Here is a 14,530-nt window from a genome sequence, read left to right as displayed (position 1 = left end):
ATTTCTCTCTCTAGAATCTATCCTAGAAGAGAAAAACTCAAACAATGTGCTTTTTTTTGGGCTTCTGTTAGAATATATTACTTGGAATAACAATTGATTCCTGCATCATTAAAGAAATGCTATATTACTCAGAAGATGCTAAACGTTATTTCCAATATTAAACACTTTAATGCTAAACCTATGCCCTTAGATCTCTCACACTAAAAAGACTTACTTCATGAAACTAGAGGAATATATATAGCCTGATTAGCCTTTGCTTGCTTGATAATGTTCCTATTAACATTGTTTAACTAAACTTATCCATTCCATCTCTTCTTCATCATTTTCTTCTTTATTTTTTTCTCACTATTTCCTCCTCTTCTTTGTGAGTCCTCTCTTCTTCTCTCTCCTAAAGAGTGTTAGTGTGTGCTGATATAATGTATGTTATTATGCTGGTACCCATGATGTATACGGGTCCCACTAGAGACCATTATGAGGTTTGGTACAAGATTACAAATCTTGATGATTACAATATTTAATTTATTGAACTAAGTTGGTTTACATGATTAGATGGATCTACTTTCATTTTATCCAATAATAATCTTATAAAAGTTTTTATTTTAATAAAAAATATTAATTTCCAATATCCATCCATATTTTAACCATCTAATTTTTATTCAATAAATAATATCATCATCAATCCATCCTTTTACTTGGAGTTTTCTTTTATCATCCAACCAAAAATAACTAAAATAAAATTCTAATTTTATTTTGGGTGATTTTTTTGAAAACAACTTCTTTTTTTCTTTTTTTAAAAGATATCATCTCTTGTTTTTAATTTTTTCATATAGTATCATTATTTTTATAATCTAAAAAACACATTCTCTTCACCATCATCGCTTTTAACGTCACTCGTTCTTCCTCACTTATTGTCTTTGTCCCACTAATACTGCTCACCCATTATCTCTATTTTTACTAAAACAATAAGGTTCTTGCCTAAGTCAATGGTCTTACCGTAGGTCATTGTCCTTCCTTCCACTTCCACTGCTTCATGAACTGATGGGGGCATTGGTAATGAGCTATCTTATCGTTAGTAATTACACAAGGGCCAATGATTGCTTGGGCATCGTGAGAGAGTTGACACTGCTCACCCGCCATCTTTATTTTTACTAAAACAACAAGGTTCTTGCCTAAGTCAATGGTCTTACCGTAGGTCACCATCCTCTCTTTCACCGTTTCATGAAGTGATGGGGGCATTGGCAGTGGGCTATCTTATCGTTAGTAATTACACAAGGGACAATGATTGCTTAGGCATCGCGAGAGAGTTGTGGTGGAAAAAAGAGACATTACATGTGATAGAGAAGAAGTACAAAAGTGAAGGTGAAGAGCACAACGGAAAAAGACGTACCTCCTAACGAGGAATGAGAAACTAGGACGGAGACAACAAAGAAATGACACCCATAAAGTGAGCGAGATAACACGATCGACAAGATGGAGACATAACAAGGGATAGACAAACGATGGTGACCGAGTAGAATGATTATTTAAAAAATAATAATACGAGAGAATTTCTTAAAATTGAGTGTTATTGGAAAAATTCTTAAAAGTTACTGATTTATTTTTCTAGAATTCGGCGAAACAACATTTCTTTGGGCAGTTTGAGATAACATTGGAGATGTGTCGGTCTTCACTTACAGCTCTCTGCCCATCAATCATTACTCTCCGTATATATAGTTGGGATACTGTTGCGTTCACAGCGCGCTCTGCTCACCCGTCCTAAGGGATGTGATCGATCGTCGGCTTCTTTGCAGTACGAGAGAGTGGATTTCCACTCACAAAGGATTCCTCTTTGGGTCGGATCACGAGGAATCAATGCACCTTTCCGCATTTATGCCCTCTCTCTGTCTCTACCTATCTTCATCTTTCAACGACCCTTCGTGAACTGAGAACGGAGAGATTGATCGGGTGTCTCGTGGAGAAGATCGGGAAAGGAGGCGCCTTTTTGGATTCATCTCCGACTCCTGGGCTCCGAGCGCGCGAGCTTTCCGCCAGAGTTCGTACCAAAGGTTGGTTTTGTTGTGGGTGGGCCATTTCGATCTTTCTCGATCAGTGACATGACAGAAGGAAGGGTTTTCTCTAACTTTGTTGATTGATTTCGACCGGGATTTTTTGTCCTGGAGATCTGTACCTATCGGTTTCTTCTCAATTTTGTGGAAAGATCGGATCCTTTTCATCGGTTCTGCAAGGAAAACGTTTTTGTCGAACAAAGCCTGTAACTATTCTCGTTTCTGTGGGCAAGATCCGATGCATTGTACGAGGAGTGTCGTCGTTTCTCTTGGTGAATCCGATGGAGATAGTTGGATCTCGATGAATCTCAGAATCCAGCCTCTGTGACTTCATCTCTTTGATCGATTTCCCTGGGAAGAAAATTTTCCCTTTTTTTCTCGTCGTCTTACTGGATGTGTAGTTCAATGCACATTTTCAAAACCAAAGCTTACTTCTCCGGTCACGTTGTTCATTTGATAAAATAATCTCTCTCTCTCTCTATTGTATGATTGATTAGATCTCTGGAGACTCAATTTTGCTCAGTCTAAATGAGTTTGATTTCCAGGAAATTTTATTTTTGAAGCCTCTGGTGATCCATACCATGGCTCACTGCACAAAACTCGAATTTTCTGGTCTGGTTCTGCCTATTTCGGCATATTTGGTTCATCTCGTTGAGGTTTCTCGATCTACTTCCTCGTGAACAATTCTGATCTCTGAAATTTTATGTGCAAGTCAGTTCTAATAGATCACTGTCTTTAGTCTTTTCTGTTCAAATACCACTAGTTATTACTTGATTCACATAATGTGGTTGGAGGATATGATCTTTTAGCATAGGAAATGCTGAAATCAGCAAGCACTTTGCTCTGTTAGAAATCCACATCTGGTTTTGTGTCATGCTCCTCTGTTTCACTTCAATTCTCTACTGTGGGTTGCATTCATATAAGCTGTTCTCTTCTCGCCTCTTCTCTGAAATGAAATATACTCTGTGAAAATTATAAATTCCATCATGGCAATCTGTTCTTATTTTTCACATCCTAAGGATGACTCCGTTTGTCACTCGGAACTCGAGAACTTGTGAGGTCATCCAGTCTTTCTGTTTCCTAAAAGCCATTATCTCGGTAATACCTCCTTGCCTTCAATTTTATCCGGGATTGGAATCATCTCATAAAAAACCTGCTTGCTTGTACCAGATTCGCTGGACAATTTTGAAAGAACAAAATTTGCTTGATATTTGTGTGTTCTGGAGCCATCACACAACTGATATATCATACTAGTTGCTTTAGAACATCTACACCTTTGATGGTGGAACAATTAGAGAATAACTAAGGAGAACCTGCCCTGGTCCCGAAGCTCGATCAACTTTCTTGTTCATGCTAGCATTGATTGCTATTTATACTCAGATGCTAATTCATTGAGTATCCAAATGTTTTCTCCTTTCCCGCAGAGTAATGTGTTTTAGAATTGCAACAAATGGCTTCGTTGGTCCCGGGTGTCCTTATCAAGCTCCTTCAGCACATGAACACTGATGTTAAGATTGCTGGAGAGCATCGGTCGTCCCTCCTCCAGGTTGTGAGTATTGTTCCTGCCCTAGCTGGAAGTGATCTCTTCACCAACAGAGGCTTTTATCTGAAGGTCTCTGATTCTTCCCATGCAACATATGTTTCCCTGCCTGATGAGCACAATGACCTTATCTTGAGTGATCAGATCCAACTAGGCCAATTCATTCATGTTGACTGCCTTGAGGCAGGCTCCCCTGTGCCCATTCTTAAGGGTGCGAGGCCACTTCCTGGTCGTCATCCATGTGTCGGGAACCCTGAGGATCTCGTAGCCACCAGTTCTCTTGGGTTCCTCAATCCTGAGAAACCAAAGTCATCCAATTACTCAAAGCATAACAGCAACAAATCTTCAGAAAATGACAGGAGCAAGTTGGGCAACTCAAAGTTACCTATTAAAATGCAGGAGATAGAAAAGAAAAGGGCTTCACTTAGTAGGTCAAGCTCTTTACTTTCAAAACAATTGGTCACTGGCAAACTGGAAAAGAAGGTTTCTATCAGTGTGAGATCAAGATCAATGCACTTGAGGTCAATGCCTTCATCTCCAACAAGGTCTATTCTTTGCCTGGATCATTTGAGATGTTCTCCAGTGAAATCAAGAAGCAAGCACAAGCCAAAAGACTGGAGAAACCCACATTATCAAGGGTGGGTTTGTTGGAGAAGGCAGCGTCTGTCTTGAAAGTGACCAGTGCTGGAAGGAAGTCCTCTGCCAGGAGCTTACAGGGAAATCTGGTGCCAAGCATTGGGTTAGTGCCAAAGGCATTGAGGAAGAGCTGGGAGGGGAATGTGGAGGTAAAGAGAAGGGGTAGTTCTATCACCAAAATAGCCAAGCTCGAGATGAGAACTGAATCCAGGAGTGCTTCTGTGAGTTAATTTTATGAGTTGATCTAACTGGTTTTTCAATATAATTTTTCAGTTGCTATCAGTTTGGGTAACACTACGGATTTTTCAAAGCTAGGTGCTATATCTGCTTTATTCCTTGTTTGTTTTTAGTAGAAATAATGAAGTTAATAGTTAGTTTATAGAAGACGATTCTAATATTTTCATTGTGAGCATTTCTCTGCTTATGTGAAAGTCATGCTATTGAAGCTATAGATATAAAGTAATTGGATACTCATCTAACTCTCTATAGAATACAGGTGGATTATTTATGTGGAGTTTTTGTTGAGTTAAAAAATAGAATACTGAAGAAACTAGATAAGAATGTATGCTAGTGCAGTGTCACAATATGTGCACCAACCTATGCACTTGTAATACCTGAACTATCAAGGTTAAAATGAGATCCCCTTAGCATGTATTGTTAACTTGCAGGCTCCTCGACAGAGGTCATCAATGAATGAGAAACTGCTACTTAAGGAGGATTGCAAGATTCAAAGTCCTGTTAACAAAGGCATCACAAGTGCTGCTGAAGATGATTCTGAGAAATCAGCTAAACATAAGACTTCTGTTGTAAAGAAGTTGCCAAAGTCTTGTAACAGTCTAAATCTTGCTAATTTAGTCAAAGTTGTTCCTACTAACAGAAAATGGACAGACGGCAGCATATCATGGGCATCACTTCCATCATCTCTAGTAAAACTAGGAAAGGTATGACTAATAATACTATGTAATATGACAAAATTTTGCCACTATTATAGGATGTTTGCAATTGTTCCCTACTTTATTTGTGTTTTCAAAACATACCATATTATTATCCTAATCATTATATAAAATTATTAGGTGCCACCTAGGCATAAATTGCACCAACTCTAGGCCAACACATGAACCACTCTTTGTGCACGACTTGGTCTCGATGAGGAATTTTTATTTTTTGATTAAAAATATCCTAGTCATGCTGTTTGGCTATAATTTATACTAACTGAATATTTATAAAATTTAGGAGCTTTTGAAGTATAAGGATGCAGCACAACTTGCTGCTGTTGAGGCTATACAAGAAGCTTCTGCTTCAGAGAGCTTAATTCGGTGCCTAAGGTAATTATCTTCACAAAACTAGCTGTTCTATTCTTTTTTGAACTGATGAAACCATCTATGGAATCATGATCTCGCATGTTAAAGGATCTTTCATGTTCCATATTCTTCTCTTCACAATGATCTAGTTTTATCTACTTGGATGTTCTGATCTATATTTTAGCGTAGCTTGAGATATCTTAGTATCTAACATGAACATCTTGTGATAGAAAGTGTTTGCATTGTACTTTTGACCCATTATTTATGAATTTATCACATGATGACCATTTTTTATTCGTTAGCTTTATCTATGAGAAATCATACTTTTTGAGTATTACCAATTTGAAAATTTTAACAGCCTCATCAGCTTTTTAGCTTAATTTCTCAAGCAAATATTAGCAAATGTTATTTAGCTGATTCTCAATGATGTAAATTTTCTCATTAAGCTTTTAGTTTTTTCTAGTCTAACATCTTTGAAAAAACAAATTTGCTTGCTGCACTCACAATTAATGAGGACCTTTGGACTTTACTTTTTTTCTTTCTTTTCTCCCCCCCTGTGATTGCTATGTCTAGTGCTAGTTCAGTTCTGGAAGTCATTATGATGACTGTGAACACTATTTGTATCCGGTGGCAAAGTGCAAACAATCAAATCAATCATTTACTGTTTTGTTCATGAAACACTGGTGCAAGAGTGTCAAATGTTGCTAGGCATAAAAGGACATCTGAATGCTTTACTAGGCCGAAGTTTTCCCTCTAATATCATCCTCCTTGTTGAGGCAATAGTTTTGGTACTATAAGTTTTACTTCTCTTCAAAATTTTGAAATTGCAAATGAATTTTAGATTCTCCTACTCCAGTCTCTAAGAATGAAGGCACCCAAAAGTATTGGTCTAAGCACAAAGTGTTCATCTAACAGCCAACTGATTTCTTGTTCTTGAAATGTGAATCCTTTGCATCATATATTTATTTCTCTTCGGTATGATATTAAGTTTCTAAGAATAAGGCTCCTTATGGTGACCAGGTTCGAATTATGAAAACAATCTCTACCTATATTTTAAATCAGAGACGAAATTTTCATCCCCTGGAAGTTGATGCAAGTTAGATTTTCTATTAACTGTTTCTTCTAACTATTGACAAACCTGAATCATAATGCAATAGATCACTTCATTGCTTCACTTGCAGTATGTATGCAGAGCTAAGTACCTGCGCCAAGGAGGAGAGGCCGCAGTCAGCCGTGGAGCAGTTCCTCGCCCTCCACGCCTCCCTCTGCAGCGCCACCGCCGTCGCTGACTCGCTCTCCAAGACCATACCAGCATCCCCGACGGTAAGCTCACCAGATGCACCCCTGGTCGGTGACCAGATCCCCGAAGAAGCCCTGAGAGTCTCAGCTAAGAACCGCCGCCGCGCCGCATCCTGGGTTGGCGCGGCCCTCGCCACCGACCTCTCCCCCTTCTCCCTCTACAACCGCAGGACCTCCGCTGACTCCATAGTCTCTCCGGCAGTGGTGGTCCTTGACGGTACAGCAAAGACCTCCGCGGCCGCTGCGGCCCCCTCGAAGGCCTGCCCTCAGTCGAAACCCCGGCCGTCCCCGGCGTCTTCATCGGCTGCCAAGGGGAGGGCCCGGGGGGCGGCGCCACCGTCGCCGCCGCCGGAGTGGGAGCGCGGGGTAGGGATGGAGGATGGGGCGGAGCTGGCGCGGCAGCTGAGGGAGGAGGCGCACTCGTGGTTCCTGGGGTTCGTGGAGAGGTTCCTCGACGCCGACGCGGCCGCGCCGGGGCCCTCCGACCGTGAGCAGGTGGCGGCGATGCTGTCGCAGCTGAAGAAGGTGAATGACTGGCTGGAGGCGATCGGCCATCGAAGGAGGGAGGGGGAGGCGGAGGCAGACGCGGAGGTAGACGAAGCTGAGCACGGGGAGGGCCCCGGCGGAGGCGTGCCGGCGGAGACAATCGATCGGCTGAGGAAGAAGATATACGAGTACCTCCTCACCCACGTCGAGTCCGCCGCCGTCGCGCTCGGCGGCGGGGTGCAGCCGTCGCCACTGGACGGAGGTCGGCCGGTTCAGTCCAAATGACGGATCTGGGCCTGCGTGAATCACAAAGCAGCCGTTCCATCGTCCGCCGGGGTCCGTACCTGCACGAATCACGAAGCATTTTACTTTCCTTTGGTTCGTAGAATACGTGTTTGAATTCTATTGCGTGGGCGGGGCAAACCGTGTGCAGGAGGAGAGGCTGGTCATCATTCCATCATTTGATTTCTTGTTCTATATGTTGGGACGCAGAACATATCTGTAATAAGTCCCTTTTTTTTCCTTTTTATTTATCCGTGGCATTTGTGACTATTGAAGGCTTTCACATCAGAAGCAAAACATGCACGAGAGCAGCTGTATGTTTGGTCATCTTACATCTTATGAGACCAATAAAGCAATCTATCAGCAGTATCCAAAAACATATGAAGAAGAACAATGGAATTTGGAGACATATAATGCTTCGATTTGTTCGGAACTTTTAGCAAATTAATTCATCTCATTTAAGCACGATAGAAGTTAGACTTGATTCTTTGAGGTAAATATCATGATGGAGTTCGATGTTGCTTACAAGACGCTTCAATTTATGCAAATTTGCAGTCTAATCTTCTCCAACTCTTGCGATGCAAACGCATCCGTTTTATGATCCCCAAAAACTACATATGATTCATACAGTAGAAAGCTGTGATCTCATCGTCGAATATTGTGAGCTAAGTTGAGATGGAACGCATCAGCAGAGGTTATCCATCAGCAGTGCAAACACCATGACCGCAGCCATGAGCGCAGGTACCACGCCAACAGGAAGCCGATGCCCGTCTCCTGCCCTCGGAATCGTGTCAGGGAGCGCGCACTCCTCCCCGTCGAAAAACACCCTCGTCGGGAACCCGTCCCCTCGCATGATGTTGATCCCCGGCGTTGCCTTCTTCTTGAATGAGATGACGGACTGCTGCTTCCCGGGCAGTTTGAAGTCGTCTGGGCTCTTCCCCTCGGTCTGCGGCAGCAGATAATTCATGTACTGCAGGCCTTGGAGGAAGATAGTGTTGTTGATCTCCGACAGCTTCGTCCCGTTGAAGGAGTACACGTTCTCGTAGCCTTTGTAAGCTTTCGGGATGCGGACCGCGGCGAACCAGTTCTTGAAGGTGTAATCTCTCCAGTTGAACAAGGTGATCCTGGCCGTCCATCCGCTGCGATAGTTGGACATGATGTGCCAGTTGATGCTGACGCCGCAGGTATCCCAGCACGGCAGTCGCTTGGGCAGCGAGGTGTGCTTGATCTGAGCCCAGGCCCTGGCCTTCGCGCTGCGGTTCTCCGCAGGAATCAGGAGCGCCTCCGGCGGCAGCAGCACCGCGGGAGCTTTAGGGTTACAGGACGCTTCCTCAGGGCAGCCGCACGCGCAGGTGCTGCATGGCACGACGGAGTCGTTGTAGTAAGCCGAGAAGGTGACGCAGCAACGCGACTTCCTGGCCTCCGGCCTCGTGATGTTGCAGGCTACCTGCCAACTGGCCATGGCGTAGGACGTCGACATGAGGCCGCTCGGGTCCGGGAACTCCATCGGGCTGACTCGGATCGGGGGGCCGCATTTGTACTGCGGGTTGAGGAAACCGACGATCTTGAAGTTCTGAGGAGGATAGAGCGCCGTCCTGTTGAGGTCCGGCTCTATCTTGTACACCTGCATCTGGAAGATGGCCTTCGACTTGCTTATATCCATGATCGGCGGCAGAAGCGTGCCATTCTTGCAGCAGTAAGGCAGCCTGCCGATCTGCGAGTCGTTGGCGCGTTCCGGCGGCAGGTCCACGATGATGGGCTTCTTCTCGCAGCTCATCACCGGGCTGAAGTCGAGGTCCTTGTAGTACTTGGCCGCCTCGCTGTAGATGCAGTCGGAGAAGTCGTGCCGCAGCGTGTAAGCGCCCTTCATGCTGTAGATGAACTCGCCGCGCTTCCACTCCCAGGTGAGGTTCCAGTTGTCGAGGCGGCCGAGCGGGCTGTTGTTGTCGATGGTCACCTGCGCCATGTAGTTCGAGTCGTACGCCTGAAGCACGTCGTAGGCGATGGTGAGGTCGGCGTGCTGCCGCGGTAGGAACCTGGTCTCCGTCGGCTTCGCCTTCTTGTACTTCTTGTTCTTCACACAACACACGAACATGTGGCTATCTGAGAAACACCGAGGCGTTAGACTTAGCGTGTCATCTTAGGTTGGCGAGAGAGATCGACGATTTGCTCATGCATGGCGATGTATATGCATACCTTTGCGAGTAGGTTTCGGGCAGTCGAATCCATCGTTCGTTAGCTTGATCGTCTTCGGCATGGGAACCGCCGGCGGCTTCACCCCGAACTGCGTCCCCGTCATCTGGATCGTCACCATGATCTGGTTCATGTCACCCGCGGTATCGATCGAGTTCAGCAGGTCCGCCTGCGGGTACCCCGACAACGACGTGCCGTTGCCGACATGCGCGGGGTAGTCCGTGCCGTCCATGATCACCGCTCCCGACGCCGACACCAGGATCTCGTTGTGCTGGAACCCGATAAAGATATTCCACGCCTTGAGGTCCTCCGTCATGGCGTTTAGGACGGTGGCGATGGACTTGAAGGCGTACGCCTGCGCCGACGCATTCTTGACGTGGGGGAACTCCTTGGTTCGCGATTCAAAGGTGTAGGTCAAGAAGACGCCATTGCAGGAGTCTTCCGACTTGGGATGGTAACCCTCATCTTCACCGTCGTAGTCCTGTGCGAGCACGTCGACATGGACGAGGATAGAAAAGAAGAACACCGCAAGGAGAAGCGATCTCGGGAGCGGCATTCTTCTTTTCCTCTCCTCTATGCTTGTCGTCTGGGGACGATGGTCTCAAGGAGGGAATGGACGATGAGACATGGGGATGAGAGCATTTGGAGGGTGTAGGTTGTGTGTGTCCGGGAGAAGATTGTGGTGGTGTTCGTTCTCTTTTATCGGTCGGTGCTATTTGGGAGGAGCTTGGCAGCACGACCAGGTCAGATGTATTCTCCTCCTCTGGAGTCATCCTACAAAATTGGAGGCATAAAATGCATCTGGTTTCTGAGACTACCTCTTTGCATCCAATATGTGTGATTGCTGAGATGGGACAGATTGTTTGTGAAGACGTGCCATTCCTTCATTCATCTCATGCCATTTCATGCACTAAATGAGTCACTGTTTGAGCCTCGAGGGAGGATGGATGCATTTGGTTGATGATATTGGAGCCTTTTGGAGCAGTAGGAGAGCCAACTAAAATAATTAATCAATGTAACATCATGAACTAATTCTTATTATGAGCCATATCTAATGTGAGGTCGGTGTTCTTATAATGAGGCTTCACTAGGATTGAAGATAAACTTGGTTAGGAATTTGGAGGGCCCTGATTGATATGGTCAATATTGATCGTCAATCTGACTTGAAATATTTCTCGTATTTAGAGAATATTTAGAAAGGTAAAAAAATTCTTTTTGAGGTGATGCAATCACAACCTACGAGTGTCATGTATCATCCGAAAGATCGTACCGAGTATATCTAACAAAATTCCTCTCCAATGGTCTATAATGACTCAAACATTTCTTTAACAATTTTGAAATAAAATGAATTAACTATTGTAACTATCAATTTAAATGAGGAAATATTTATTTTAATTGAATATTGATGTCCATAGGTGTTGATTAGACTAATATAAAAATCTTTTTCGCTAATAGCAACTTGACATATGATAATACATATAGTAATATAGTTAATGATAAGGGGGTAAAACCTGGTCAATAATCACCACGTAGGCATCGGTCTAAATGGACATTTTATCTAGGAACATTTCATAGAATATTTTTTTTTATTAACCTAATGTTGGTGTAAACAACTTTTTAGCCATGGCCTCGGGATCGACGCGGCTTGGTTTGGGTCCGGATGACGGGTCGTCGATTCCTTCGGGAGGGGGTTCCTTGCCAACGCGCCCGGAAAGAAGCGCCTCGCCTTCATCCCTGCACACAGGTCGGGACGGGAGAGCTCGACCCGACCCCTCCGACAATCAAGTCAGTGAATAATCGTAAGGGAGTTGTTATCTATGTTGGTGTCCTCCTCCCTCTTTCCCGTTTAGAATGCAAGGGTATTTATATGGGAGTTCGGTGTTACCTAATGTGCCTGCCCGCAGGGGGTAGGATCGTACCTTCTGATGACGTCTGACATCACTATTGCTGTAGCGTGCGGAGTCGAACCTGAGCGGTCGTTAATGGGCCTCGGTTGGCGTTACGACCCGTGTCAGTCACGCGGTGTCAGCCTAACAGGGGCGCGGGGCTTCAGCGGGTGTCACGCAAGTCTTATCGTAATTATTACCCTCATCACCTAATATAAAAAGCTATTTTAAGTATGATAATTTTTTACTAAATTTAATCTATCGTCGTCACGATTAACTTAAGCATCAGATAGAAGAAAACCCACTACTCCTGAAAAGCACTTGAGCCGCCCAGCGATCGATTCGCCTCTCTTACGCATGTGAGCTCGGTCTTTATCGGGTTGATTTCGACGTCATATATTTTTTTTTCCTTTGTTTAAATTAACGATGGATCTCTTAAAATCTAAAATGATTTGGGCAAACTAATTAGGGCCACCAAGATCAAGTACACGAAGATTATGTTCCATCAACTCGCTTACACTTACACGTGCCTACCATGATCAGATCCGATCCGGTTCGTGTTTTACTAGCTTTAATCGCCGAACAATTTTGGGTCTCAATCTTCAACACATCCCCATCCATCTCGTCCCATAAAAATCCACCCTCGATAATTTCCTATAAGTAAGTCAACGATATTAGTTTATTGACTAAAACACTCTTACCAATGTGAGTATTATCGTAAGACATACGCTAAAGCAGGCCAAGTCTACGGTCCACATAGTGTTGGTCAAAAACTGCAACAAGTAACGTAAACCACTTGATGTATGATACCACAAAGTCTCAGCCGTGCGTTCGACCAAAGCGTCAAGTGAAGAGACTTTGACTTGTGGTTGTTGATGTCAAGGCACCCAAAAAATCCACCATTTGCACCATTGCGACGGCTGGCTCAGTCGTCTCTTAGATGGCGTTGCGCATCAAACATTGATCAGCAAGAGACTGCGCATTCTTTCAAACACCTTGATGGAATTCATTTATATATACTACCTGCATGCAACAAGCTTTTGTTCATACACATAGAGTTCTCTTAACTCCTCTCTACGATGGCTCGTGCCGTGTTGCTCGTCATCGCCGCCGTCGTCGTCGCAGTCGTCGTCGTGTCGGGCATGCGGGGAGCTGATGCGGCGAGGCCAGCGCGTGAGAGCGCCGGCGGGAGCTACCCGGCATGCTGGAACACGTACGAGGAGGCGAGAGCCAACGTCGCTGCGTGGATGGCGAGGTTGGACCACGGCCCCAGTGACGGGGGTGCAGGCCACTAACCATGGAGCCAGCTCTCTAAGAGAAGGTGTAATGGGTTACGTAGTGCAGGGAAGCCTGTAGGATAAATACATGTCGATGTACACATGCATACCTACTTCGACAGTGCTCAATAAAGGAAGAAGTTATAAGCCCAATAAGATCAATTGATGTCAAATTATATCACTCTTTGATGACAGATTCACTGAAATGATTCGGAAAACAGTATCGCTTATCATTATTCTCATCCCACTCTTTCAATCATTAATAATAACTATTGTTTAGTTAATCTCTATTTTTCATCTCATACAAATGGTTGTATTCAACATTTTTTTTATGTATGAATGGTCATTGATCACTTTCTCCTTATTCTTAAAGATTCAAACTTACTTGCATCTTATGCCATAGATGTCTACTGAATTATTATCGAGTGATTTATTTTCATTTAGTTGAATCGTATATTGACATGTGTTAGTCGCTCTTGATTCATCTTTATTTATTCAATTTGAACTTATCTGAATTAATTTTTATCCAATTAACTTTAATACTGACAGAGTATACATCAACGAATCATTATATGGCACTGAACCACCACGTGGTGTCCGGGATGAAAAGAGAAGGCGAGCGACACCCTTTACCTGTTTGTCCACGTTGATAAGGGTCTAAGGCAATCAGTTATGGGCTGCCCCCTTTATCACCCACATGGACAAGAGATCAAGGGAAAATTATCGAAGGCAGTTAGAGGCTGCCTCCCAATAAAATATTTCATAGAATATTCTATCATTTTGTGACTAAGTATAAAAGCTCGTCTTCAACACGATGAAAGAGAATACTTACTTCTTTTGCCTACTTGTGTCTGCACTCGTACATCTTGGATTATTGACTTAGGCGTCAGAAGAATCGAATTGGGAAACCTCTCTCAATCTCAAATTTCATGCAGGTGGTGCATTAAGAGCTCGATGTTTTTTACTTCAAAGGCACATCGGACAATTCTGCGTATACATATCTAGATCACGTCAACTAAGACGTCAACGATATTTTTTCCTAATAAATATCATATAAGAGAAAATATCCAATCGTGTTTAACGTCATGTTAGAATTATTTACAATAATTCAAATCTTGTAAAACATACATGAAAACTAGATAATAATGGAATTTAAAATTTTAACATGAGTTAAACTTGCTATAGGTCACCCGAATCTTTAAATCAATATAAAATTGTTTTTACTATATTTTTATTTTTTTACTTTACACATAAATGTGAGGTATCAATGCTTTTTGGAGAGACAGATCTTTCTTATCAAAAACCGGATATCAAACAGCTGATCTATTAAACATCATTCCAAGGGTTTCCTTCTGCATCAAGAACAGAATATCTAACACTGGAGGGAAAAACATATGACAACATAACACTTGTACCTGAGTGACATATCTCTAAAGCCTTTATTTCGCCTGAGATATTTGGCAAATCAAGGTTTAAGCTTGACATGGTAAATTTTGATAGTCAATTCAACGTGATTAAATTGACGCAATCTGATACGTTTTTCAAGTATTATATTTCTCTTGAAGATAGAAAAAACAATTTGTAT

General features: G+C 43.4%; 1 protein-coding gene, 1 long non-coding RNA gene and 1 pseudogene across 3 annotated transcripts; 1 reads left to right on the top strand and 2 right to left on the bottom strand.

The window, feature by feature from the left end:
* Positions 1-3,228: 3,228 nt before the first annotated feature.
* On the bottom strand, positions 3,229-6,863 carry LOC135607994 (uncharacterized). The gene is made up of 2 exons (XR_010485339.1): positions 6,725-6,863; positions 3,229-3,880 (listed from the first exon to the last, which is right to left on the bottom strand). It is a non-coding gene; the product is annotated as an uncharacterized LOC135607994 (long non-coding RNA).
* On the top strand, positions 3,496-7,968 carry LOC135607993 (uncharacterized; annotated as a pseudogene). The gene is made up of 4 exons (XR_010485338.1): positions 3,496-4,442; positions 4,890-5,162; positions 5,455-5,546; positions 6,704-7,968. The product of XR_010485338.1 is annotated as an uncharacterized LOC135607993 (transcript).
* Positions 7,969-8,151: 183 nt separating this feature from the next.
* On the bottom strand, positions 8,152-10,457 carry LOC135606560 (COBRA-like protein 10). Its single transcript, XM_065097592.1, has 2 exons — positions 9,786-10,457; positions 8,152-9,692 (listed from the first exon to the last, which is right to left on the bottom strand). Exons 1-2 carry the CDS (start codon positions 10,336-10,338, stop codon positions 8,275-8,277), a joined length of 1,971 nt encoding a protein of 656 aa, XP_064953664.1. The 5' UTR covers positions 10,339-10,457; the 3' UTR covers positions 8,152-8,274.
* Positions 10,458-14,530: the final 4,073 nt, after the last annotated feature.

This window comes from Musa acuminata, chromosome BXJ2-3 (assembly GCF_036884655.1).
Source record: "Musa acuminata AAA Group cultivar baxijiao chromosome BXJ2-3, Cavendish_Baxijiao_AAA, whole genome shotgun sequence".
NCBI lineage: Eukaryota > Viridiplantae > Streptophyta > Magnoliopsida > Zingiberales > Musaceae > Musa > Musa acuminata.
This window is presented reverse-complemented; position numbering and strand designations above follow the sequence as displayed.

What these genes read in the sequence shown, in the direction of transcription:
- LOC135606560 (XM_065097592.1), bottom strand. Translation starts at nt 10,338, where the DNA reads ATGCCGCTCCCGAGATCGCTTCTCCTTGCGGTGTTCTTCTTTTCTATC. An exon ending in CCCGAAACCTACTCGCAAAG is followed by an intron (nt 9,693 to 9,785) that starts GTATGCATATAC and finishes GGTGTTTCTCAG; the next exon opens with ATAGCCACATGTTCGTGTGT.